Genomic DNA, 26,561 nt, shown 5'->3' with positions numbered 1-26,561 from the left:
CGTAATGTGACGGGCAGAGCATAAAATTAACACCCGACACCTGCCAAGTGCGGGTATGTTTTGGCATTGTGGGTAAGATGTTTATTTCACCAGCCACATTGGCAGGTGGTCAGAGCTCCACAGTGGGAGCATTTCACTCGTATTTGTGAATAAAAATAGTCAAGTATGATCACATTTATAGTAAAATAAATGTGTCAGTGTCTGTTTTTCAAAAGTATTTCTGCCGATATTTATTTCACAGCTGGTAAATGAATCAAACACAGTCAAAGAACTATGAATCCTATATCGCCTATCCCACAGTACACTGCAACATTTCCTGGATAGGGTCTGTGCGCATGTGACGAGCTGTTTTGTGTGCTGTAATTTTAGCGGCAAAAATATTTTAGTTGATTTAAAAAAAATCTACCTACCACAGTGGCTAGTGGCCCGAAAAGTAAAATGTATGTCCTGGTGACAGGTGACATAAAGGAAACAGTGGTATATATTATCCTAACGTATTGCACAAGTTGACTGCTGGTATTTACTTTAAAAGTAGCTACAAAAATTCACATGTATTAAAAAAATAAAAAGTCAAAGAAATAGTTTGAACGGTAATAACCATCCCAATACCATGGTATAACTGCCCACGTCTTTTTGACAAATCAGAAGTTTCAGAAATAACATACTTTTTAGTAATTGGCAAACATGCATGTCAACTATATGTTTGGATTAATATGCTTTTATACATTTTTTGATTTGCAGTGAGTGTGAAACCTCTTTCATTTTAAACGTGATTCAGAGGAACTGTACAAACACTGTCCCAATTGAGTGATTTTTTTTAAAAGGGATGTCATATAAAGACCTCAAACACCCTGTTTCCTGATATGACTCCAGTATACGTTGATATATATATAGGTTAGATTGTGTGATTTGTGTAAACTAGCCTGAGTCTCAGTCTTGTGGCATAATGCCAACAGAGTGAAGGATTTGGAATGGTGGCTGACTGGCACTCAGGCTAGTGTACACAAACCTTCACCTACATAGAAAGCTATTATACAGAATGTATTATACACGTTGTTATGGTGGAGTCATAAACTGATGTGAGACGACTGACACGGTTTTCAAAACGTCAATTTTCATCCACAGAATCGTTACGCTGGTCACTCAAGAGGAGCCCCGAGGACTGGGAAAGAGATGAAGGTAATTCCTGTACTCTACACATGATTTTTAATTTACCGTGGAGAAGCAACTTGCCGTGTCTTCACAGATCATTTTCATGTCTGAAAAGACCATTGTGTGTATTTCTGAAGTTTGATGATAAATGTGTGCATGGGCTGTAATTCATGAAGTAAAATCATTTTACCACTAAGTAGACTGAAATTCATGAAATATATGAGATTTTCTGTACATTTTGTAACTTTTTTTAGCCATTAGTTCTGAAAGCAATGCCAAGATCCTAAAAGGGCCCCTGAAAATGGTGCAACAATAATAAACGTCAGCACGTAATTTGCTCTCAAGCCCCTGCAGCTGTGGACAAAGACAGTAAAAATAAACTCTGTGGTTGGGGGTTCACCCTACAACCTCATTGGACAATGCTGTGCCAATCGAATCCCCACTCCCACTTTAAGCTTGCAACCTCATTGGACATCATTCTTCCGGCCAATCAACATTGTCCCTCACGTTTGGTTGTGGCTAGTTCATGTTGTATAGACAGGGAGGAGCCTCTTGTGATATGCATACATTTCAATGTTTTATACACAAATATATATATATAATATATATATATATATATATATATATATATATATATATATGTATATATGTATATGTATGTGTATATGTAATAATGACAATTCCAACAATACTGAATGAACAATGTACACTTTTATTTTAACTTAATTTAATACATCAATAAAATCCATTTAGTCTCAAATAAATAATGAAACATGTTCAATTTGGTTTAAATATTGCAAAAACAAAGTGTTGGAGAAGAAAGTAAAAGTGCAATATGTGCCATGTAAGAAAGCTAATGTTTAAGTTCCTTGCTCAGAACATGAGAACATGTGAAAGCTGGTGGTTCCTTTTAACATGAGTCTTCAATATTCCCAGGTAAGAAGTTTTAGGTTGTAGTTATTATAGGACTATTTCCCTCTATACCATTTGTATTTCATATACCTTTGGCTATTGGATGTTCTAATAGGTACTATAGTATTGCCAGCCTAATCTCGGGAGATGATAGGCTTGAATTCATAAACAGCGCTGTGCTTCATGCATTGCGAAGAGCTGTTTGAATAAATGCTTACGAGCCTGCTGCTGCCTACCACCGCTCAGTCAGACTGCTCTATCAAATCATAGACTTAATTACAATATAATAACACACAGAAATACGAGCCTTTGGTCATTAATATGGTCAAATCCGGACACTATCCATTTCGTAAACAAAACTTTTATTCTTTCAGTGAAATACGGAACCGTTTGGTATTTCATCTAACGGGTGGCATCCATCAGTCTAAATATTGCTTTTAGATTGCACAACCTTCAATGTATCTCATAATTACGTAATATTCTTGCAAATTAGTTTGCAACTAGCCAGGTGGCCCAAACTGTTGCATAATACCCTGACTCTGCGTTCATTGAACGCAAGAGAAGTGACACATTTTCCCTAGTTTAATATTGCCCGCTAAGATGAATTTATTTGAACTAAATATGCAATTTTAAAGAATACACACTTCTGTATATTGATTTTAAGAAAGGCATTGATGTATTGATTCGTGCAACGATTGTGCTTTTTTTTAGGAAATGCTCTTTTGTTTGTCGAAGTTGGCTGTCTTTGTTAGGAAGAAAGTTTTCACACAGTCCGTAACGATTACGGTTGAGCCAGGCGGCCCAAACTGCTGCATATACCCTGACTCTGTTGCACAGAACGCAAGAGAAGTGACACAATTTCTCTAGTTAAAAGAATTTCATGTTAGCAGGCAATATTAACTAAATATGCAGGTTTAAAAATATATACTTGTGTATTGATTTTAAGGCGTTGATGTTTATGGTTAGGTACACATTTGAGCAACGACAGTGCTTTTTTCGTGAATGCGCTTGTTAAATCACCTGCTTGGCGAAGTAGGCTGTGATTCAATGATAAATTAACAGGCACCGCATTGATTATATGCAACGCAGGACACGCTAGATAAACTAGTAATATCATCAACCATGTGTAGTTAACTAGTGATTATGTTAAGATTGATTGTTTTTTATAAGATACGTTTAATGCTAGCTAGCACCTTACCTTGGCTCCTTGCGGCACTCGCATAACAGGTAGTCAGCCTGCCACGCAGTCTCCTCGTGGAGTAACAGGTAGTCAGCCTGCCACGCAGTCTCCTCGTGGAGTAACAGGTAGTCAGCCTGCCACGCAGTCTCCACGTGGAGTGCAACGTAATTGGCCATAATTACCTATTGTTATGAAAACCTGAAGTCGGCCCTAATTAATCGGCCATTCCGATTAATCGGTCGACCTCTAATATGTAGGATATGCAATTTGGATTGAAATGTAATTGTGCAGCCCTACATGAAATGTCCTGCTACTAGAAAGTCGTGTAATGATTATACAGAGCATTAAGGATTTATTCAGACCCCTTTTTCCACATTCTGTTTTTCCACATTCTGTTACATTGCAGCCTTATTCTAAAATGTGTTTTTTCCCCCTCAGCAATGTACACACGATTACCCGTAATAACAAAGCATAAACAGGTTTTGGTTTATATATATATATATATATATATATATATATATATATATAAAAACTGAAATATTACATTTCCATAAGTATTCAGACCCTTTACTCAGTACTTTGTTGAAGCACCTTTGGCAGCAATTACAGCCTGGAGTCTTCTTGGGTATGACTCTACAAGCTTGGCACACCTGTATTTGGGGCATTTCTCCCATGTCAGGTTGGATGGGGAGCGTTGCTGCAGACATTTCCAGAGCTGTATGGCCACACTAACTGTACTATTTGTGATGTAAATTGAGTATATAGTGTAACGACCCTCAGTTTATAAGAGCAGATATCGACTCTGCCGCTCGAGCAGTATGCTTTTGCGGCACAGTCGATAGCATGCTGGACTTCGGGCTAGAAGGTTGAGGGTTCGAGACCTGCTCCCTGCTGTTTCATTACAATAGTATGCTTATTAGTCAAAGTATGGATATAGTTAGTGTGCCAAAAGTTCCCGGATGTTATACTAAATTCACCAAAATACGAAGTATACAAGCAGTGGAGAGTATTTCTCGTGCTTTTAGTAACACTAATACAATTCTTCAGAAAATGGGCGTGGCTTCAACTTGTTCAGATTTCAAGAAAATTGTGGAAAATATGCAGCCGAAGTCTGACGAGAGGGGATCCATAATACACACATAATTATGACAAATGTTGTTGAGCAATGTAATAAAGTAATGACTTGTCAAATAAGTTACGTTACACGTTATGTTGGCTGACAGTTTGTTAGCTACACTGTCCTTACGAACCACAGCATATCATTACAGCAGTAATCAGTATGTACGTTACTGGTATGTTAGCTAGCTCCCTAACGTTAGTTGGCTGCTAATACATTGGACTTGCCAGTATATTAACTATATGTAATTCTTAGCTTAGCTAAGTGGTATAGTCGTTGTGCGTTCTCAATGGTCATTGTTAATTCTCTCTGGCAATCTTCTCCGATTTCAGAGACTTGTCTGAGAGCAGAATAACTGATGAATTCCTGAACGCTCAACACCCGTTTAATATGTCCGGTGTCAGTAAACGTCGGCATAAAAATATGAATTCAATTCTTGCCAGCATTACAGTTACAGTCACCAACGCTCTGGATAACATGAAAACAACCTAACCAGCTCTGCTAGGGAGAGTAAAATGGTCAGAGTGGGGTGTTCTCTCATTTGCGTCTGGAAGTTAGCCAGTTAGCTTGGGTGCTTGACTGCAGTTGTGAGGAGATCAACCCTACTCCTCCACCAGAGTGTCCAGTATGTGGCTGAACACTCAGAGAGTGAAGCGCTATGAGTTTACGAACCCCCAGAGCACAATCATAAAATGTCTAGCTAGTAATTTGTTATGCTAACAAGCTGGCCAGAGGTTGCATCACAACAGCATCAACTTCCCGGTAGACGGGCGATGCGCAAGTACACTCAACTGAAAGGATACTGTTTGTTTACAACATACAAAAAAGAAAGAATGGTATGTAGTGTATATACAGTGGGGCAAAAAAGTATTTAGTCAGCCACCAATTGTGCAAGTTCTCCCACTTAAAAAGATGAGAGAGGCCTGTAATTTTCATCATAGATGCTCCGGTCTCCCCAGAGATGTTCGATCAGGTTAAAGTCCTGGCTTTGGCTGGACTTTTTATCAATGTTTTAGCCTTTTAGTTCATGGCCTCATTTTTAACCCTCATTTTAACCCTATTTATTCAAATGGATTCTTACATCAAGAAGTATTTTTTTATTGTGCACAAGGTAACGGCCAACAACATCATCATACATTCAAGACTGGGCTATTTGTGGGCCGGGAGGATCTGGGGATTCTACTGGGCTGTTTGTGGGGAGGAACTGGGGATTCTACTGGGCTGTTTGTGGGGCGGGGAGGATCTGGGGATTCTACTGGGCTGTTTGTGGGGCGGGGAGGATCTGGGGATTCTACTGGGCTGTTTGTGGGGCGGGGAGGATCTGGGGATTCTACTGGGTTGTTTGTGGGGCGGGGAGGATCTGGGGATTCTACTGGGCTGTTTGTGGGGAGGATCTGGGGATTCTACTGGGCTGTTTGTGGGGAGGATCTGGGGATTCTACTGGGCTGTTTGTGGGGAGGATCTGGGGATTCTACTGTATTTTCTAGTTTATATACCACTCTGTTGTAGCTTTTACTTTGTGTTGTGACTGACAGCCTCTCCTGTTGTTTCTATGGTAACCGTCTCTGCAGACTTTTGCCTACCTGCAGGATATGTCCCAGTTTCTTGTTGGTGTCTGATATGAGAGTAAAAGGAGTGAGTTTAATATGGAGAACGATAGGTCTGTCATTTTTGGATATTACATTGTGAGTGGGGGCAATCGGCAACTTATGTGACATGTATGATGTGAGTAGAGCTGTTCGGTTTCTTTACTCGGTGTGAAATAATGTTGAAACGATTCTCCGTTCTCACAAGATGCTCACATGGAACAGAAAACAGTAGTACCGTTGCTGAATTTATTGTATTCCATTATTGTATTCCATTTCAAGCATCGTACCAGCGTTAATGAAATGAATGAGTTAAATCAAGGTTATATAAAATAATGAAATGAATAACAACACATTTTCCGCATTTCTTATCATGTGGTAAAAGGTCTGAACATAGTCATGCCATTGCCAAGGTGGGTTAGTCGTAGTGAGTGGTGTTGAAATGACTCCAGCCTGGTGGACAAAGAGCTGGCACATTTCATCCTTGAGAACTTCTACTCTTATGGAATGGAAGGAGGGCTTCAGCTAGGGCTGTGGTGGTCATGTTATTTTGTCAGACGGTGATTTGTCAATCAAATAACTGTCGGCCTCATGTTAATTGACCGTTAATTAACAAACACATTTAGCATCTCCTGGCTTCGCACACAGCCTACAAGCCACTGATTCTGACCTTTTGGAACATCTACATTTAAAATAAGTATAATAAATTCATGTAATATAGCCTACACAATCACAATAAATCCATGATTTATTTTAGACTGTTGTGAAGAATCATGATAAGAAAATGTAGTCTATTCCAGATTAACAGAATAGCTCTGAGTAGTCCTGATGTGGCTATGGCAAATGGTTGTTGCCGGCGCGGCAGTTAGCCTAGTGGTTAGAGTGTAGGGACGGCAGGTAGCCTAGTGGTTAGAGTGTAGGGACGGCAGGTAGCCTAGTGGTTAGAGTGTCGGGACGGCAGGTAGCCTAGTGGTTAGAGTGTAGGGACGGCAGGTAGCCTAGTGGTTAGTGTAGGGACGGCAGGTAGCCTAGTGGTTAGAGCGTAGGGGCGGCAGGTAGCCTAGTGGTTAGAGTGTAGGGACGGCAGGGTAGCCTAGTGGTTAGAGTGTAGGGACGGCAGGTAGGCTAGTGGTTAGAGTGTAGGGGCGGCAGGTAGCCTAGTGGTTAGAGCGTAGGGGCGGCAGGTAGCCTAGTGGTTAGAGCGTAGGGGAGGCATGTAGCCTAGTGGTTAGAGTGTAGGGAGGCAGGTAGCCTAGTGGTTAGAGTGTAGGGACGGCAGGGTAGCCTAGTGGTTAGAGTGTAGGGACGGCAGGTAGCCTAGTGGTTAGAGTGTAGGGACGGCAGGGTAGCCTAGTGGTTAGAGTGTAGGGACGGCAGGTAGCCTAGTGGTTAGAGTGTAGGGACGGCAGGTAGCCTAGTGGTTAGAGTGTAGGGACGGCAGGTAGCCTAGTGGTTAGAGTGTAGCGGCGGCAGGTAGCCTAGTGGTTAGAGTGTAGGGACGGCAGGTAGCCTAGTGGTTAGAGTGTAGGGACGGCAGGGTAGCCTAGTGGTTAGAGTGTAGGGACGGCAGGTAGCCTAGTGGTTAGAGTGTAGGGACGGCAGGTAGCCTAGTGGTTAGAGCGTAGGGGCGGCAGGTAGCCTAGTGGTTAGGACTAGCAACCGAAAGGTTGCAAGATCGAATCCCCGAGCTGACAAGATACAAATATGTCATTCTGCCCCTGAACTAGGCAGTTAACCCACTGTTCCTAGGCCGTCATTGAAAATAAGAATTTGTTCTTTAACTGACTTGCCGAGTTAAATAAAGGTAAAATAAAATACTTCATTTAGCAGACCAACTGATTCACAGCATGAACCTTATCCTCACACCAACGAGATCTAGGATCCAAATTCACCGCGTCTGCCTCAGGGGTATACCATATTTTATGATATACAGGTATTGATGCAGGGGACCGGTTTGGGTTTTTACTTTACTATACCGGTATTACTATAGCGTTTGAATGTTTGTTTTGTTAAATGTGATACGCCATGTGTAATGTCCATTTTTATAGTTTAACTTCACTACTTGAGTTGTCTCTCGCCGCTCTTTCTCTCCGTGCCACTTTCCACACAGACCAAGCCACGCCACGGCACTCAAGGATGTTCCTCAACCACGAGACACTTGCGTTCAGTCTGCATGGTCGATGCAGCATGTTGATGACAACAATGTTGTTTTCACTTTGCTTCTTAATATAAATCCACCAGCGTTCTATAATGACTCTATTAGCTTATGTTTCTAACATCAGCAAACAGCTTGTGTGTCTTTTTCTTAGCAAGTTACCCTAAATCTTGTGATGCTAATTGTTAGCTGCTAATGCTAATAGCTAGCTAGCTAATACATGTTCTGAGTAAGAGAAAACGTAGCTAACTAATGCAGCCTGATAATACCAGTGATGGTGTAGACCTAAATTAGCATTTTGTTTGTGCAACAGTATTTTTTTTAAATCAAAGAGGAATATGCAAAGCAAGAATATGTTAGCGACATGAAGTAGCTAAGAGAACATGCAATGTAGCCAAAGCTTGTAGAGTCCCCTAGGAAACACTTATCAACACTTTAGTTCCTACCCTGTCACAATAACTCCTCCCTGGCATTTAATTTGTTGTCATCTCAAACAACACTCTATTCAAAGTGCCCGCTATTATATTCTAACTTTAGAATTAGAATAGTCATTCTATATCCATGATTCCCACAGTTTTGCTCTAATTCCAAGTCAAATCACAATTGCGATATTTGGTGGTTAAAAATAAGCCCTAGATTATTTACCCATATCGTGCAGCCCTACGTGGCAGTGTGGAAATGATCTCAATTGAGCACTGGTGTAAAGTACTTACTTAAAAGTACTACTTAAGTCTTATTTTTGGTATCTTACCTTACTATTTTTATTTTTGACAACATTTACTTCGCTTACATTCCTAAAGAAAAGACTTGTACTTTTTACTCCATAAATTTTCCCAGATACCGAAAGTAGTCGTTACATTTTGAGTGCTTAGCAGGGCAGGAAATTGTCCAATTCACGCACTTGTCAAGAGAACATCCCTGGTCATCTCCTGCCTCTTGTGTGGCGGACTGACTAAACACATATGCTTTGTTTGTAAATAATGTCTGAGTGTTGGAGTTTGCCTCTGGCTATCCGGACATAAAAACAATAAAATGTGCCGCCTGGTTTGCTTAATATAAGGAATTTGAAATCATTTTGACTTTTGATACTTAAGTATATTTTATTAATTACATTTATTTTTTGAAACTTAAGTGTATTTCAATCCAAATACTTGAAGTATTTTACTGGGTGACTTTTACTTGAGTACTATTCTATTAACGTATCTTTACTTATACTATATATATATATTTTTTTTTCCACCACTCTAATTGAGTGCAGGAAATGCAGAAATTATAAAAGTGCTGCCATTTGTTTTGGTTGAAGTTGAATTGCACAGTATAAACCAATCAGAATGGAGAAAGACTCATTGAAATCACTTAGAATGTATGTGTTGCCACCCTAGGATCACTCACTACTCAAAAAGCACCCTTTTTTTTAAAGTACTGATTCAATATTTTGCGCATATCGCCTAGCCCTAGTCTGCCTTGACGTTCATAAAACTCCACGGACCCCCTTTTGCGCAGTGGAACCCAGAACGATATTAATCACTTGGTTAGGATGCTGTCCTTTCAGCACTACGGTTCGAAGCTCAAATATGTTAAAATAACTCTCAAGTTCTGTTGCCTACACCTAATAGTCATCCTCGTTTTATAATTCTTACTATTACGGTTATGATTATGATGAATATTATTATTATTACTATTATTATTACGATTGTTATTACAATTATTATTATTACTATTATTATTACTATTATACTTATTATTATAATTATTAGTGTTATTATTACTACTATATATATTAGTAGCAGTAGTAGTATACTTATTATTACTATTACTAGTATTACTATTATTATTATTATTATTATTACTATCATATGTAATATTGGTAGTAGTATTATACTTTTAATTACTATTCTTATTACTAGTATTACTGGTTGTATTATTATTATTATTACTACTATTATTATTATTACTAGTATTATTATTATTCGTATTTGTTATTATTATTAGTGGTATTATTATCATTACTATTATTATTATTATTATTATTATTACTGGTATTAATATTGTTATTATTACTAGTATTATTATTATTAGTATTTGTTATTATTATCATTACTATTATTATTACTATTATTATTATTACTGGTCTTATTATTATTGCTGGTATTATTATTATTACTGGTATTATTATTATTATTATTACTGGTATTATTATTATTATTATTGCTGGTATTATTATTATTATTATTACTTGTATTATTATTATTATTATTGCTGGTATTATTATTATTACTGGTATTATTATTATTATTATTATTATTACCGGTATTATTATTATTATTGCTAGTATTATTATTATTACTAGTATTATTAGTATTATTGCGCATAGTATTATTATTATTATTATTACTAGTATTATTATTACTATTACTATTATTATTATTGCTAGTATTATTATTAGTGTTACTAGTATTATTATCATTGCTAGTATTACTATTATTATTTTTATTACTAGTATTGTTATTATTCTGAGTGTTATTATGATTATTACTATAATTGTTATTATTATTATGAGTATTATCATTATTAATAGTATTATTATTACAAGTATTACTATTATGATTATTATTACTATTATATTATTTGTAGTAGTAGTAGTAGTAATAGTAGTAGTAGTAGTATTACTATTATGATTTATTATTATTACTACAAATAAAAGATTATCACTACTCACAATGGTTCTGGTTTAGTAAAGTTAGATCAAGGTTGAATCAATTTCTGGCAAGATCATAATGATTCATTAGTGTTTTACAGAACCAGATATAATAGGCCTATGTTCTAGCAAAAAGTCTGTCATTTCTTATCTGTAGCTGAATAGTAACAAATCAAATCCTCATGCATCCAAAACTCAACAGTGCGCTCCACTAGGCCAGAGATATGCTTTGATTAAAACAACCTTTGCATACAAGAAAGGCTACTAGTTAACACCGTCTGATCACGAAACAGTCATTCAATAACATTGAAATGCATATTTCTAGTGAAACTGATTGCAATCAAATGATTGACATGCGGACGGAAATTGACAGTGATGGGCTATGTTGAAGTGAGGTGTGGTTAACTTGGTGTGTGGGCATAGGCAGACGTTGCTACTGCTAATTTTATGCAAAGGCCTATTCTACAGTGGTATTCAATAGGCTACATCTGTCTGTACAAACGTTGAGAAATGATGTCATAATTCATTTTTATTGCTACCTCACCTAAAAAAAATAGCACTACACCATTAAAGGGAAAGTTGGCGCGTGAACAGTGCACCTTTCGGCTGCTGGGATTATTTTGTACAGGACGTGCAAAGATAAACAAATCACTTCAAAAAGTAGGTTGGCAATCAGATAAACACCATGACTGGTTGTGTTCATGCCACATACAAATGTTATAAATTTTTTACAGTTAAATGATGTCTTCGCTATAAAAACCAATGAAAAAAACTGTGCCCCCCTATAGAAGTCAAATTCCTGGCTTAGCCCTGGCTAAGGCTACACACAGTAGGGCAAAAAGATTACATCTACATGGGAGTTAAATATCAACATAATATTGTGTTGTGTAACTGTATACAAGCTCTGTCAGGTTGGATGGGGAGCGTTGCTGCACAGCTATTTTCAGGTCTCTCCAGAGATGTTAGATTGGGGTCTGACTGGGCCACTCAAGGACATTAAGAGACTTGTCCCGAAGCCACTCCTGCGTTGTCTTGGCTGTGTGCTTAAGGCCATTGTCCTGTTGGAAGGTGAACCTATTCATCTTTGCCTCAATCCTGACTAGTCTCCCAGTCCCTGCCACTGAAAACACCTCCACAGCCAGATGCTGCCACCACCATGCTTCACTGTAGGGATGGTGCCATGTTTCTTCCAGATGTGACGCTTGGCATTCAGGCAAAATAGTTGAATCTTGGTTTCATCATCAGGCCCTTCTCCCCTGATTGCTCAGTTTGGCGGGATGGCCAGCTCTAATAGGCTGACCACACCACTCGCGTTGCGTGCATTGCAAAATAAATGTAGGAATATATGTTGCCATGGGTTAAAATAGAAGTCATTTCTATTTCTGACACAGATCACGCTGCAAGTCCTGCCTCTCCCATCTCCTCATTGGTTTAAAGAAGCAGGTACCCACGTGCCATCTCCTCATTAGTTATACCCACGTGGGTGATTGAAAGACGAACTGTTTTGCCGGTTGTTGTGGTAATACTACGAAAGTGTAGATGCCAATCACCATATAAGTTCAAAGATCAAAAAGCCTGTAAGGAGGAGAGATGACTAGAAACGATTCAGTTGACCGTTTTATGTGTGGATTAATTGTCGGAGTAGAGGACCTTGTGCATTTCAGGTAAAATAACAACTCAATGTTTATATCCCAGACAAATTAGCTAGCAACAGCAAGCTAGCTAAATAGGACAAATTAGCTAGCAAGTGCAAGCTAACTAGCTAAATTGCCATACATGTTTAAAGCTTTTCAACCTGTCCCCAAATTAATGTAATTGGTTCAGAGTTTGTTTTGATATTTTAACCTGCGTGTCGTGATCGCGTTTGGTGTAGCGGGACAAAATAAATGTATGCACGATGGCGCACGATGGCGCATGGGCGCAGCCGGATTGGGTTCTAGGAAGAGTCTTGGTGGTTCCAAACTTATTCCATTTAAGAATGATGGAGGCTATTGTGTTCTTGGGGATCTTCAATGCTGGTTAGAGCGTTGGGCCAGTAACCAAAAGGTTGCTGGATCGAATCCCTGAGCGGACAATGTAAAAATATATCGTTCTGCCCATGAACAAGGAAGTTAACCCACTGTTCCCTGGTAGGCCGTCATTGTAAATAACAAATTTGTTCTTAACTGACTTGCCTAGTTAAATAAAGGTAAACAAACAAATAAATACCGCAGACATTTTTTAGTACCCTTCCCCAGCTCTGTGCCTAGACACAATCATGTCACGGACCTTTACGGACATGTCCTTTGACCTCATGGCTTGGTTTTCGCTCTGACATGCACTATCAACTGTGGGACCTTATATAGACAGGTCTGTGCCTTTCCAAATGATTTCCAATCAATTCAGTTTACCACAGGTGGACTCCAATCAAGTTGAAACATCTCAAGGATGATCAATGGACACAGGATGCACCTGAGCTCAATTTCGAGTCTTATAACAAAGCGTCTGAATACTTATGTAAATAAGGAGTTTTTTAATTTGTGTTTTTTTTAACCTGTTTTTGCTTTGACATGATGTGGTATTGTGATGGCATGACGTGGTATTGTGATGTCATGGTGTGGTATTGTGTGTAGATTGCTGAGGATTTGTTCATTTATTTAATACATTTTAGAATAAGGCTGTAAAGTAGCAAAATGTGGAAAAAGTCAAGGGGTCTGAATCATTTCAGAAGGTACTGTATATCATGGGCTGGAGGGAGGCAGTTTTCAGTCTTCAGAACGGGATAATAATTGCTTCTGGCCTCGTTCCCTCATCCTCTCTTAATATGGTTTGTTGTGTCTCTGTGATTGAGAATACCCTATGCCTAAGGCCTTATAGACTCACACTTTTCATTCTTGTTTTTTGTTGTTGAAAGCGGCGGCTTTAGGAAAGCACCTTCTTAGGCTTTTCGAATATTTGAGAAAATAGGATACTGTTAATAAATGTAACTTGATTTAATGTATGTTTATTGTTTGGTTTTCAACCTCTTTTCTGCCCTGCAGGATCATTTATTTCTTAATAAGTTTAAACTTGATTAATGTCATTAGATCCAAATGGATGCTGTTTGTTTTCTTTATTATGAATTCTTATTATCTTATTTTCAGAGAGAAACAATATTTTCTGACTGGACATTTTGTGCTGCTTTGGTGGAATTCTCCGCTCTGTCTAGACTACATTCCTCTCTTGCGTTCTATATACATCACGATGGCTGTCAATCACCGTCGATAGATGACACTGTCATAATATTGCCCAACCCTAGTGGGGAGTACAGGACGCCCCCCCTCCTTCACCCCTGAAGCCCATCTGGGTCGTTCTACCTCACAAAGCACAAGAAGAAGGCTTTCGACCCCCCACAATCTCAGATTATTATTATGAAATTGTTTCTGTTAGAATGTAATAAGATTAGCATTCCTGCAGCATTATTTTGTTGAATATAATTTGATCTCTGAGAAAGTAAGCTAATTGGTTGCATCCAAATTCACCATTTTAATTTATAGTATTCATATAATGTTGATGTAATATAGAATCAAACGTCCGATTTGCACCGAACCTTTTCCTAACAATGAGTTAAACATTGTCGAAAGCCACCCATGGACACCCCCACACCCCACGCCAAGTAGTATGGCACTGCGGCTTGGAGTATTGTTTCTTTATCTTATGTAATGTATTCACTTTGAATTTGGTGTTGTCCCCCCTTCCCCTGTTCATAGTAATTAGTAATTGCAGTTTTGGTTGTACCATCCAACATCTTGATATTACCCGGTTTTGACCACTGTAATGACCCATCTGTGACCCAGTAGTCCCCAAACCCTTCTACCAGTGTGATTCTGACAGAGGTCTGACAGCTGTAGAGGATGTAATTTAAGATGATTAACAGCAGGTAGTCAGTCACAGCCAGGTTGGACACTGATACTGCAAGGTTGTGGAAGTTGTCATGATGTTGATGGATGGATGAGTGAGTGATTGTTTCTGTCTGGCTGTCATTCGATTGTTTCAGAGTTGTCAGGGTTGTGGAAGTAGGTAGGTGTCAGGTGTGTGTTTTATGTGATGCTAATGAACATCTGTGCCACTCCAAGACAAATGGCACCCGTAGTGCATTACTTGTGGCCAGGATAACCAATAGCATACTGTAAAGGCAATAGGGTGTCAACTCGGGTCAAAGGTATTAGCCTTTTAGATGTAAAGTCCTCTGTTTAGAGGACCTGCGTGGTTCTGGTACCGGTTCCGATCAACATATTCGCTTATAAAACGATCTGTGGACACCGTAAATGGAAATGGCTTGCATTGAGCGGTAGCCCTGGTTTCCACAGACACAAGAGTATCTATATCTGAGCCTTTGTGATGTTGGATGCGAAATCTGAAACCACTTGAAGCTGGGACGGCCCTCCTGCTATTTAATTTGCTCCTTCGACTGTCAATCAACTCCTGGCTGAACTCCCCAGCCACTGACAAAGCCTACAATGTCGTAGCGCAGCAGGAGAGAGAAGTTTCATCACGGCACAATTCAGAGATCGATTTATTGCCATTACATAAATAATTCACAGATATAAAAAAAACACACTTTCTGATTATCGTAGACGGACAACAGTAATATGTGATGAAAGGTGACTTACTTTACTACCCTGGTCTACAGTAGTCCCCTACCCTGGTCTACAGTAGTCCCCTACCCTGGTCTACAGTATTCCCCTACCCTGGTCTACAGTAGTCCCCTAGTTCAGGAAGCCAAGCTAGAGCTCTGTGTGACGTTCACAGCTGTGGGGGCAGATGTTTTGCTCAAGAGAGACCTTGTAGAAAATATGCAGATGTTCTTTAACACTGAACAAATATATATTTCACAGTTATAAGGAAGGGGAAATCTTAGTTTTATAATTGGATTATACTATATTTGGAAAGCGTGACATTTCAAGCCTTATTCATACAGTTTTGTTAAATAGGAATTATACTGAACAAAAATATAAACGCAACATGTACAGTGTTGTTTCATGAGCTTAAATAAAATGTCCCAGAAATGTTCCATACGCACAAAAAGCTTATTTCTCTCAAATGTTGTTCACAAATTTGTTTACATCCCTGTTAGTGAGCATTTCTCTTTTGTCAAGATAATCCATCCACCTGACAGGTGTGGCATATCAAGAAGCTGGTTAAACAGCACGCTCATTACACAGGTGCACCTTGTGCTGGGGACAATAAGAGGCCACTCTAAAATGTACCGATTTTTCACACAACACAATGCCACAGATGTGTAGAGTTTTGAGGAAGTGTACAACATTCTGACCATGAAATACCAGGGACAGGCAGCTTGGTTTAGAACACATTCAGACAATGGCTCTTCTAAATGACATCTTAATACTATTAACAAAATACCTATCTAAATACAGGCCTAGATATGTAATATCTGCTGCTCTTTTGTTTGTGGGAAAGGATCAGTCTGCTAATATCAGGGCCATGCTCAGTATCCAAACTTTGCAGATAGGAATTCCATGAATAGAGACAACGTGATTCCTTATTTTACTTTTCAGAGGCATGTTTGTTCTACATAGCAAAGGCTATTTCTATCTGAAGGTTTCAAAACGTTGGGTCCTGGTGAGCACGCCCCCAGTCTCTCTTGATCTCTCTCTCGCTCTCGATATATGTCTTTCTTTCGAGCGCTCTCCTGAGCTCGCTCTCTCTCTCTTTCTCTCTCTCTCTCTCTCTCTCTCTCTCTCCCTCTCTCTCTCTCTCTCTCTCTCTCGACTACAGACTGCAGTCAGTGTTTTCTGTAAGTATATTGCCTTCAGAAATGATTCATACCCCTTGATGAGTTGCTTCTACAAAGTATTGACTCGGGTGTGAATACTTATGTTAGTATGAGATATTTCTGTATTTTAGTTCCAATAAATGAGTATTTCGTCCTTTATGGTGTATTGTGTGTAGAGAAACAAATATTTAATCCATTTTGAATGTAACAACAACAAAATAAGTCACGGGATATGAATACTTTTTAAGGAGACAAAATGTGTGATTTTAAAGACAGGATATTCCACGATGACTGAATTGCGGATATTAAAGCAAGACTGTGAATGTTTTGAATACCTGGTTTGTGTACCCATTCTTGCCTTAACATGTACTGGTAGAGAGCATCAGTTGGAACATCTTTCGTACCCCTACTGCTGTCGGTCTTCACTGAGCTGCTCCACACAGCTGTTTCAGACCTACGCGCTCTCTCTACCTGACAGATTATCTATGGGCTATATGTGTGCAGCGCTCGTGTGATAAATAATCGACACAACGAACAGCTTCGGGGATCCATCATTTAAAATTTTAAAAAAAAGTTTAATAAATTATGTAGCCTGAATTAAAAAGAGCCTTACTACAATATATATATTTTTTCAATTTCCCAAGCGGGCCACTGACGGGGATCATCGACTGGCCCGGAGAGTTTCCAAAAACTCCTATGTAAGTTGGTTTATTTTTGGTCAATTGATGCAAAAATAAAAATGTTAAACTAACCTGAACAAGTACATGTATTTTCACTGCCAATTAAACATGTGCCATACTGCCACGTAAAGCGGTCGTAAATGCGATTGTTTTGGTTGGAGTATCGAACCCTGTGGTATATCACACACTGCAGGCGAGGGAAACATGCAAAATAAATTTGATAAACTTACCTTGTAGACCAGAACATCTCCTTGAAAAGTTTCACAAGAGAGATCTCTTTTTGAGCCCATTCAGCATCGTTCACACCCTCTTAAACCTTAGCCCCACCCATCTTAGCCTCTTAAACCTTAGCCCCACCCATCTTAGCCTCTTAAACCTTATCCCCACCCATCTTAGCCTCTTAAACCTTAGCCCCACCCATCTTAGTCTCTTAAACCTTATCCCCACCCATCTTAGCCTCTTAAACATTTAGCCCCACCCATCTTAGCCTCTTAAACCTTAGCCCCACCCATCTTAGCCTCTTAAACCTTAGCCCCACCCATCTTAGCCTCTTAAAACTTAGCCCCACCCATCGTGGCCTCTTAAACCTTAGCCCCACCCATCTCAGCCTCTTAAACCTTAGCCCCACCCGTCTTAGTCTCTTAAACCTTAGCCCCACCCATCTTAGCCTCTTAAACATTTAGCCCCACCCATATTAGCCTCTTAAACATTAGCCCCACCCATCTCTTTAACCCCCTGAGAGTCTACTGACGCACCGGTGTGTCAATCTAATAAACATAACAAAAAAAGCCCCACCAAAATCTGTCAGTTTAAAACTAGAGATCAGTTTTTTTTTTGCATTGCACACATCGCACCTCTCAATCTGAGGTGGAAGGTGACAGAACTAGAGCAGTGTTTATCGGACCAGGAGACATCCCATCTGTGGTGGAAGGTGACAGAACTAGAGCAGTGTTGGTCAGACCAGGAGACATCCCATCTGAGGTGAAAGGTGACAGAACTAGAGAGGTGTTGGTCAGACCAGGAGACATCCCATCTGAGGTGAAAGGTGACAGAACTAGAGCAGTGTTGGTCAGACCAGGAGACATCCCATCTGAGGTGAAAGGTGACAGAACTAGAGAGGTGTTGGTCAGACCAGGAGACATCCCATCTGTGGTGGAAGGTAACAGAACTAGAGCAGTGTTGGTCAGACCAGGAGACATCCCATCTGTGGTGGAAGGTGACAGAACTAGAGCAGTGTTGGTCAGACCATGAGACATCCCGAAAATCGGTATTCTCACAAACAGTTTGACCTAAAAAACTATAATGACCACTCTATGGAAAGGGGAGACTCACGAAGTCATATGTGGTCTCCTTTTCGCTCTACAACCCCCATAAGTGTCACGGGACTCGTCTTGAGGTAACCAGTTCCGGTTTAAAAAATGAAAGTCTAAAGATAGTTTTTTGCCTACCCAGAAGAGGTTAAATATGTATAAAATAATTATCTATACAATACACGCACGCACGCACGCACGCACGCACGCACGCACACAGTACCAGTCAGTCAGTCAGTTTGGACACACCTCATTTGAGAGTTTTTTCTTTATTTGTACTAAGACATCAACATTATTAAATCACACATATGGAATCATGTAGTAACCAAAAAAGTGTTAAACAAATCAAAATATGGTTTATATTTGAGATTCTTCAAAGTAGCCACCCTTTGCCTTGATGACAGCTTCTCACGCTCTTGACATTCTCTCAACCAGCTTCATGAGGTAGTGTTTTGAGCCAATCGGTTGTGTTGTGACAGGGTAGGGGTGGTATACAGAATATAGCCCTATTTGGTAAAAGACCAAGTCTATATTATGGCAAGAACAGCTCAAATAAGCAAAGAGAAATGACAGTCCATCATTATTTTAAGACATGAAGGTCAGTCAATGCGGAAAATGTCAAGAACTTTGAAAGTTTCTTCAATTGCAGTCGCAAAATCCATCAAGCGCTATGATGAAACTGGCTCTCATGAGGACCGCCACAGGAAAGGAAGACCCAGAGTTACCTCTGCTGCAGAGGATAAGTTCATTAGAGTTACCAGTCTCAGAAATTGCAGCCCAAATAAATGCTTCACAGAGTTCAAGTAACAGACACATCTCAACATCAACTGTTCAGAGGAGACTGTGTGAATGAATCAGACCTTTATGGTTGAAAAGAAACCACTACTAAAGGATACCAATAAGAAGACGAGACTTGGGCCAAGAAACATGAGCAATGGAGATTAGACCGGTGGAAATATGTCCTTTGGTCTGATGAGTCCAATTTTTTTGTTTTTGGTTCAAACGTCCGTGTCTTTGTGAGACATAGAGTAGGTGAACAGATCTCTGCATGTGTGGTTCCCACCGTGAAGCATGGAGGAGGAGGAGGTGGTGGTGGTGGTGGAGGAGGAGGAGGTGGTGGTGGTGGTGGAGGAGGAGGAGGAGGTGGTGGAGGAGGAGGTGGTGGTGGAGGAGGAGGTGGTGGTTCCTTGCTCAGAACATGAGAACATATGAAAGCTGGTGGTTCCTTTTAACATATTCTTCAATATTCCCTGTTAAGAAGTTTTAGTTGTAGTTATTATAGGAATTATAGGACTATTTCTCTCTATACCATTTGTATTTCATATACCTTTGACTACTGGATGTTCTTATGGGCACTTTAGTATTGCCAGCCTAATCTCGGGAGATGATAGGCTTGAAGTCATAAACAGCTGTGCTTCAAGCATTGCGAAGAGCTGCTTGCAAATGCATTAAAGTGCTGTTTGACTGAATGCTTACGAGCCTGCTGCTGCCTACCACCGCTCAGTCAGACTGCTCTATCAAATCATAGACTTAGTTATAATATAATAAACACACAGAAATATAAGCCTTTGGTCATAAATATGGTCAAATACGGAAACTATAATTTCGAAAACAAAAAATGTATTCTTTCAGTGAAATACGGAACCGTTCTGTATTTTATCTAACGGGTGGCATCCATTAGTCTAAATATTCCTGTTACATTGCACAACCTTCAATGTTTTAAGTCATAATTATCTACAATTCTGGCAAATTAATTACGGTCTTTGTCAGGAAGAGTTAGCAACGAGCCAGGCGGCCCAAACTGCTGCATATACCCTGACCTAGCTTGCACAGAACGCAAGAGAAGTTACACAATTTCCCAAGTTAATATTGCCTGCTAACGTAAATGTATTTTTAACTAAATATGCAAGTTGAAAAAATATATACTTGTGTATTGATTTTAAGAAAGGCGTTGATGTTTATGGTTAGGTACATTGGTGCAACGACAGTGCTTTTTTCGGGAATGCTCATATTTGGCGAAGTAGGCTGTGAATCGATGATAAATTAACAGGCACCGTATTGATTATATGCAACGCAGGACAAGCTAGATAAACTAGTAATATCATCAACCATGTGTAGTTAACTAGTGATTATGTTAAGACTGATTGTTTTTTATAAGATACGTTTAATGCTAGCTAGCACCTTACCTTGGCTCCTTGCGGCACTCACATAACAGGTAGTCAGCCTGCCACGCAGTCTCCTCGTGGAGTAACAGGTAGTCAGCCTGCCACGCAGTCTCCTCGTGGAGTAACAGGTAGTCAGCCTGCCACGCAGTCTCCTCGTGGAGTGCAATGTAATCGGCCATAATCGGCATCCAAAAATGCAGATTACCGATTGTTATGAAAACTTGAAATCGGTCATTCCGATTAATCGGTCGACCTCCAGTGTGGGGGTGCTTTGCTGCTGTCACTGTCAGTGATTTATTTAGAATTTAGTGCACACTTAACCAGCAAGGCCACCACAGTATTCTTCAGCGATATGTCATCCCATCTGGTTTGAGCTTAGTGGGACTATCATTTGTTTATCAACAGGACAATGACCCAACACACCTCCAGGCTTTGTTAAAGCTATTTGACCAATGAAGCCTGCTGACTTAGACTGTAGATGGCTATTATTTTTTAGATATTTTTTTATTTCATCTTTATTTAACCAGATAGGCCAGTTGAGAACAAGTTCTCATTTACAACTGCGACCTGGCCAAGATAAAGCAAAGCAGTGCGACAAAAACACATAAACAAACATTCAGTCTGCTGACTCTGTAGACTGTAGATGGCTATAATGAAGCCTGCTGACTCTGTAGACTGTAGATGGCTACAATGAAGCCTGCTGACCCTGTAGACTGTAGATGGCTATAATGAAGCCTGCTGACTCTGTAGACTGTAGATGGCTACAATGAAGCCTGCTGACCCTGTAGACTGTAGATGGCTATAATGAAGCCTTCTGACCCTGTAGACTGTAGATGGCTACAATGAAGCCTGCTGACTCTGTAGACTGTAGATGGCTACAATGAAGCCTGCTGACTCTGTAGACTGTAGATGGCTATAATGAAGCCTGCTGACCCTGTAGACTGTAGATGGCTATAATGAAGCCTGTTGACCCTGTAGACTGTAGATGGCTATAATGAAGCCTGCTGACCCTGTAGACTGTAGATGGCTATAATGAAGCCTGCTGACTCTGTAGACTGTAGATGGCTACAATGAAGCCTGCTGACCCTGTAGACTGTAGATGGCTATAATGAAGCCTGCTGACTCTGTAGACTGTAGATGGCTACAATGAAGCCTGCTGACCCTGTAGACTGTAGATGGCTATAATGAAGCCTGCTGTCTCTATATGACTATAATTGATCCTGCTGACCCTGTAGACTGTAGATGGCTATAATGAAACCTGTTGACTCTAGATGGCTATAATTGAGCCTGCTGACTTTTTAAATGGCTATAATGAAGCCTGCTGACTCTGTACATGGCTATAATGAAGCCTGCTGACTCTGTACATGGCTATAATGAAGCCTGCTGACCCTGTAGACTGTATAACGTGTAATGAAGCCTGCTGACCCTGTAGACTGTATAACGGTGTAATGAAGCCTGCTGACCCTGTAGACTGTATAACGGTGTAATGAAGCCTGCTGACCCTGTAGACTGTATAACGGTGTAATGAAGTCTGCTGACTCTGTAGACTGTATAACGGTGTAATGAAGCCTGCTGACCCTGTAGACTGTATAACGGTGTAATGAAGCCTGCTGACCCTGTAGACTGTATAACGGTGTAATGAAGCCTGCTGACTCTGTAGACTGTATAACGGTGTAATGAAGCCTGCTGTCCCTGTAGACTGTATAACGGTGTAATGAAGCCTGCTGACCCTGTAGACTGTAGACTGTATAACGGTGTCATGGATGAAGAGAAGGAGCACGTAGGCATACATGGCTGTGTCTGGGGATTCCTACGGTGGCTATTTTCACTTTCTTTTGACCTTCTCCGAGTCCTCGCTCGTTGACCCGAGTCCTCGCTCGTTGACCCGAGTCCTCGCTCGTTGACCCGAGTCCTCGCTCGTTGCTCAGAGTCCTCGCTCCTTGACCCGAGTCCTCGCTTGTTGACCCGAGTCCTCGCTCGTTGCCCCGAGTCCTCGCTCGTTGACCCGAGTCCTCGCTCGTTGCCCCGAGTCCTCGCTCCTTGACCCGAGTCCTCGCTCCTTGACCCCAGTCCTCGCTCGTTGCTCAGAGTCCTCGCTCGTTGACCCGAGTCCTCGCTCGTTGCTCAGAGTCCTCGCTCCTTGACCCGAGTCCTCGCTCGTTGACCCGAGTCCTCGCTCGTTGCCCCGAGTCCTCGCTCGTTGACCCGAGTCCTCGCTCGTTGCCCCGAGTCCTCGCCCGTTGCCCCGCCCGCCCGTTGCCCCGAGTCCTCGCCCGTTGCCCCGAGTCCTCGCCCGTTGCCCCGAGTCCTCGCCCGTTGCCCCGAGTCCTCGCTCATTGACCCGAGTCCTCGCTCGTTGCCCCGGGTCCTCGCCCGTTGCCCCGAGTCCTCGCTCGTTGCCCCGAGTCCTCGCTCGTTGACCCGAGTCCTCGCCCGTTGCCCCGAGTCCTCGCTCGTTGCCCCGAGTCCTTGCTCGTTGACCCGTGTCCTCGCTCGTTGACCCGAGTCCTCGCTCGTTGACCCTAGTCCTCGCTCGTTGCTCAGAGTCCTCGCTCGTTGACCCGAGTCCTCGCTCGTTGACCCGAGGCCTCGCTCGTTGCCCCGAGTCCTTGCCCGTTGCCCCGAGTCCTTGCTCGTTGCCCCGAGTCCTTGCTCGTTGCCCCGAGTCCTCGCTATTTGACCCGAGTCCTCGCTCCTTGACCCTAGTCCTCGCTCGTTGACCCGAGTCCTCGCTCGTTGCTCAGAGTCCTCGCTCGTTGACCCGAGTCCTCGCCCGTTGCCCCGAGTCCTCGCCCGTTGCCCTGAGTCCTCGCTCGTTGCCCCGAGTCCTTGCTCGTTGACCCGTGTCCTCGCTCGTTGACCCGAGTCCTCGCTCGTTGACCCGAGTCCTCGCTCGTTGACCCGAGGCCTCGCTCGTTGCCCCGAGTCCTTGCCCGTTGCCCCGAGTCCTTGCTCGTTGCCCCTAGTCCTTGCTCGTTGCCCCGAGTCCTCGCTATTTGACCCGAGTCCTCGCTCCTTGACCCTAGTCCTCGCTCGTTGCTCAGAGTCCTCGCTCGTTGACCCGAGTCCTCGCTCGTTGCCCCGAGTCCTCGCTCGTTGACCCGAGTCCTCGCTCATTGACCCGAGTCCCTACTATTATCCCTGATTTGTGTTAAACTTTTGTTTATCATTGACATGTCCGTCATTTATCAGATACTATTATCCAGAGTCACATCTCAGTTATAGTATGAACATCGATAAAGTAGCCATCAGCTGTTAGTAATAAAAGACAAATGAGAATGTAAGTTTCTTGGTGTTAAGATAGTCATCATATATCTGTGGTATTATTCACTCACTGCTCTGAACTCATTTGAATCTCTTGTTCGTCTTCACTAAGCTGTGTGGCATTATTGACTCCCTTCCACTCCGTGTCCCCTCCCTCCCCCTCTCTCTCTCTTCAGACTCCGGAGGAGCCGCCCTACCTGACAGTGGGCACTGATGTCAGCGCCAAGTACAGAGGTGCTTTCTGTGAGGCCAAGATTAAGACTGCCAAGAGACTGGTCAAGGCCAAGGTAATATACTGTTGAACACTGTTAATGGCCTAGTGGTAGTGCTGTTGGTAATACAATATGATGATCTATTAAACTGTTGATGAAGTTGTAGCTGTTTAACCAGGGAACTGGTTAATGGTAGGTAATTGGTTAGTAACTTGGTCTAGTTTAGACCAGGATGAAACAAACTGTGTGTGACTGCTAAAAGGTTTGGTCAATGAGAGATTAGCCTTGTCAGAGGTTCTCATCTCTCTCCCTTACGGTGTCGTCACCTCCGTCTACTGTCGTCTCTCTCCCTTACGGTGCCGTCACCTCTGTCTACTGTCGTCTCTCTCCCTTACGGTGCCGTCACCTCAATCTACTGTCGTCTGTCTCTCCCTTACGGTGCCGTCACCTCTGTCTACTGTCGTCTCTCTACCTTACGGTGCCGTCACCTCAATCTACTGTCGTCTCTCTCTTCCTTACGGTGTCGTCACCTCCGTCTACTGTCGTCTCTCTCTCTTACGGTGCCGTCACCTCTGTCTACTGTCGTCTCTCTACCTTACGGTGCCGTCACCTCAATCTACTGTCGTCTCTCTCTCCCTTACGGTGCCGTCACCTCCGTCTACTGTCGTCTCTCTCTCCCTTACGGTGCCGTCACCTCCGTCTACTGTCGTCTCTCTCTCCCTTACGGTGTCGTCACCTCAATCTACTGTCGTCTCTCTCCCTTACGGTGCCGTCACCTCCGTCTACTGTCGTCTCTCTCCCTTTCTGAGCACTGATGGAGGGATTGTGCATTCCTGGTGTGACTCGGGCAGTTGTTGTTGCCATCCTGTACCTGTCCTGCAGGTGTGATGTTTGGATGTACCGATCCTGTGCAGGTGTTACACGTGGTCTGCCACTGCGAGGACGTTCAGATGTCTGTCCAGTCTCCCTGTAGCGCTGTCTTAGGCGTCTTACAGTACGAACATTGCAGTTATTGCCCTGGCCACATCTGCAGTCCTCATGCCTCCTTGCAGCATGCCTAAGGCACGTTCACACAGATGAGCAGGGACCCTGGGCATCTTTCTTTTGGTGTTTTATTTCAGAGTCAGTAGAAAGGCCTCTTTAGTGTCCTAAGTTTTCATAACTGTGACCTTAATTGCCTACCGTCTGTAAGCTGTTAGTGTCTTAACGACCGTTCCACAGGTGCATGTTCATTAATTGTTTATGGTTCATTGAACAAGCATGGAAAACAGTATTTAACTTATTGTGGCACGGTAGCATCCCACCTGGCCAACATCCGGTGAAATTGCAGAGCGCGAAATTAAAAAAATCTTAAATTTAAAAATATATATTTTTTTACATTCTTGAAAATGTATGTGTTATACATCAAAATATAGCTTAACTTCTTGTTAATCCAGCCGCTGTGTCAGATTTCAAAACGGCTTTACGGCGAAAGCAGACCATGCGATTATCTGAGGACAGCGCCCCGCATTCAAACACATGAAAATCATATTTCAACCAGGCAGGTGTTCCACAAGTCAGAAATAGCGACATAATTAATGCCTTACCTTTGAAGATCTTCTTCTGTTGGCACTCCAAAAGGTCCCAGAAACATCACAAATGGTCCTTTTGTTCGATAATGTCCTTCTTTATGTCCCAAAAATGTAAATTTATTTGGCGCTTTTGATTCAGAAATACACCAGTTTCAACTCGCCCAACATGCCTACATAGTTTCTAATAGGTTACCTATAAACTTGGTCCAAACATTTCAAACAATGTTCCTAATTCAACCTCATGAGGCTGGTCTGGGGCTGGTCTGAGGCTGGCCTGAGGCTGGCCTGAGGCTGGTCTGAGGCTGGCCTGGGGCTGGTCTGAGGCTGGCCTGAGGCTGGTCTGAGGCTGGCCTGGGGCTGGTCTGAGGCTGGTCTGAGGCTGGCCTGAGGCTGGCCTGAGGCTGGTCTGAGGCTGGTCTGAGGCTGGCCTAAAACGTAAATAATCAATAATATTTAAGACGGAGTAAACTGTTTCTAATACCGGATAAAAACAACCTGGAGTGACACTTACAATGAATAGGACTACTTCTTCATTTCTCGAAGGACAAACATCCAACAATTTCTAAAGACTGTTGACATCTAGTGGAAGCCATAGGAACTGCAACCAGGCTCCTAATAATAAGGGTATCCCATAGAAACCTATTGGAAAATCCTATGACCTCAATAAACCTTTTTTCCCCTTGAAGGTTTGTCCTCTGGGTTTCGCCTGCCATATCAGTTCTGTTATATTCACAGACATTATTTTAACAGTTTTAACACAGAGTGTTTTCTATCCAAATCTACCAATGATATGCATATCCTAGC

General features: G+C 41.8%; 1 protein-coding gene across 1 annotated transcript in view; it reads left to right on the top strand.

The window, feature by feature from the left end:
- LOC112237455 (AT-rich interactive domain-containing protein 4B) overlaps positions 1-26,561 on the top strand; it is a gene marked incomplete in the record, with an annotated part of 163,348 nt that overhangs the window by 13,436 nt on the left and 123,351 nt on the right. Inside the window, 2 exon segments of the mRNA XM_042305692.1 lie at positions 1,126-1,179; positions 24,151-24,261. Of these exon segments, the coding sequence (XP_042161626.1) occupies positions 1,174-1,179; positions 24,151-24,261 (117 nt within the window).

This window comes from Oncorhynchus tshawytscha, linkage group LG24, assembly GCF_018296145.1.
Source record: "Oncorhynchus tshawytscha isolate Ot180627B linkage group LG24, Otsh_v2.0, whole genome shotgun sequence".
Classification (NCBI taxonomy): Eukaryota; Metazoa; Chordata; class Actinopteri; order Salmoniformes; family Salmonidae; genus Oncorhynchus; species Oncorhynchus tshawytscha.
This window is presented reverse-complemented; position numbering and strand designations above follow the sequence as displayed.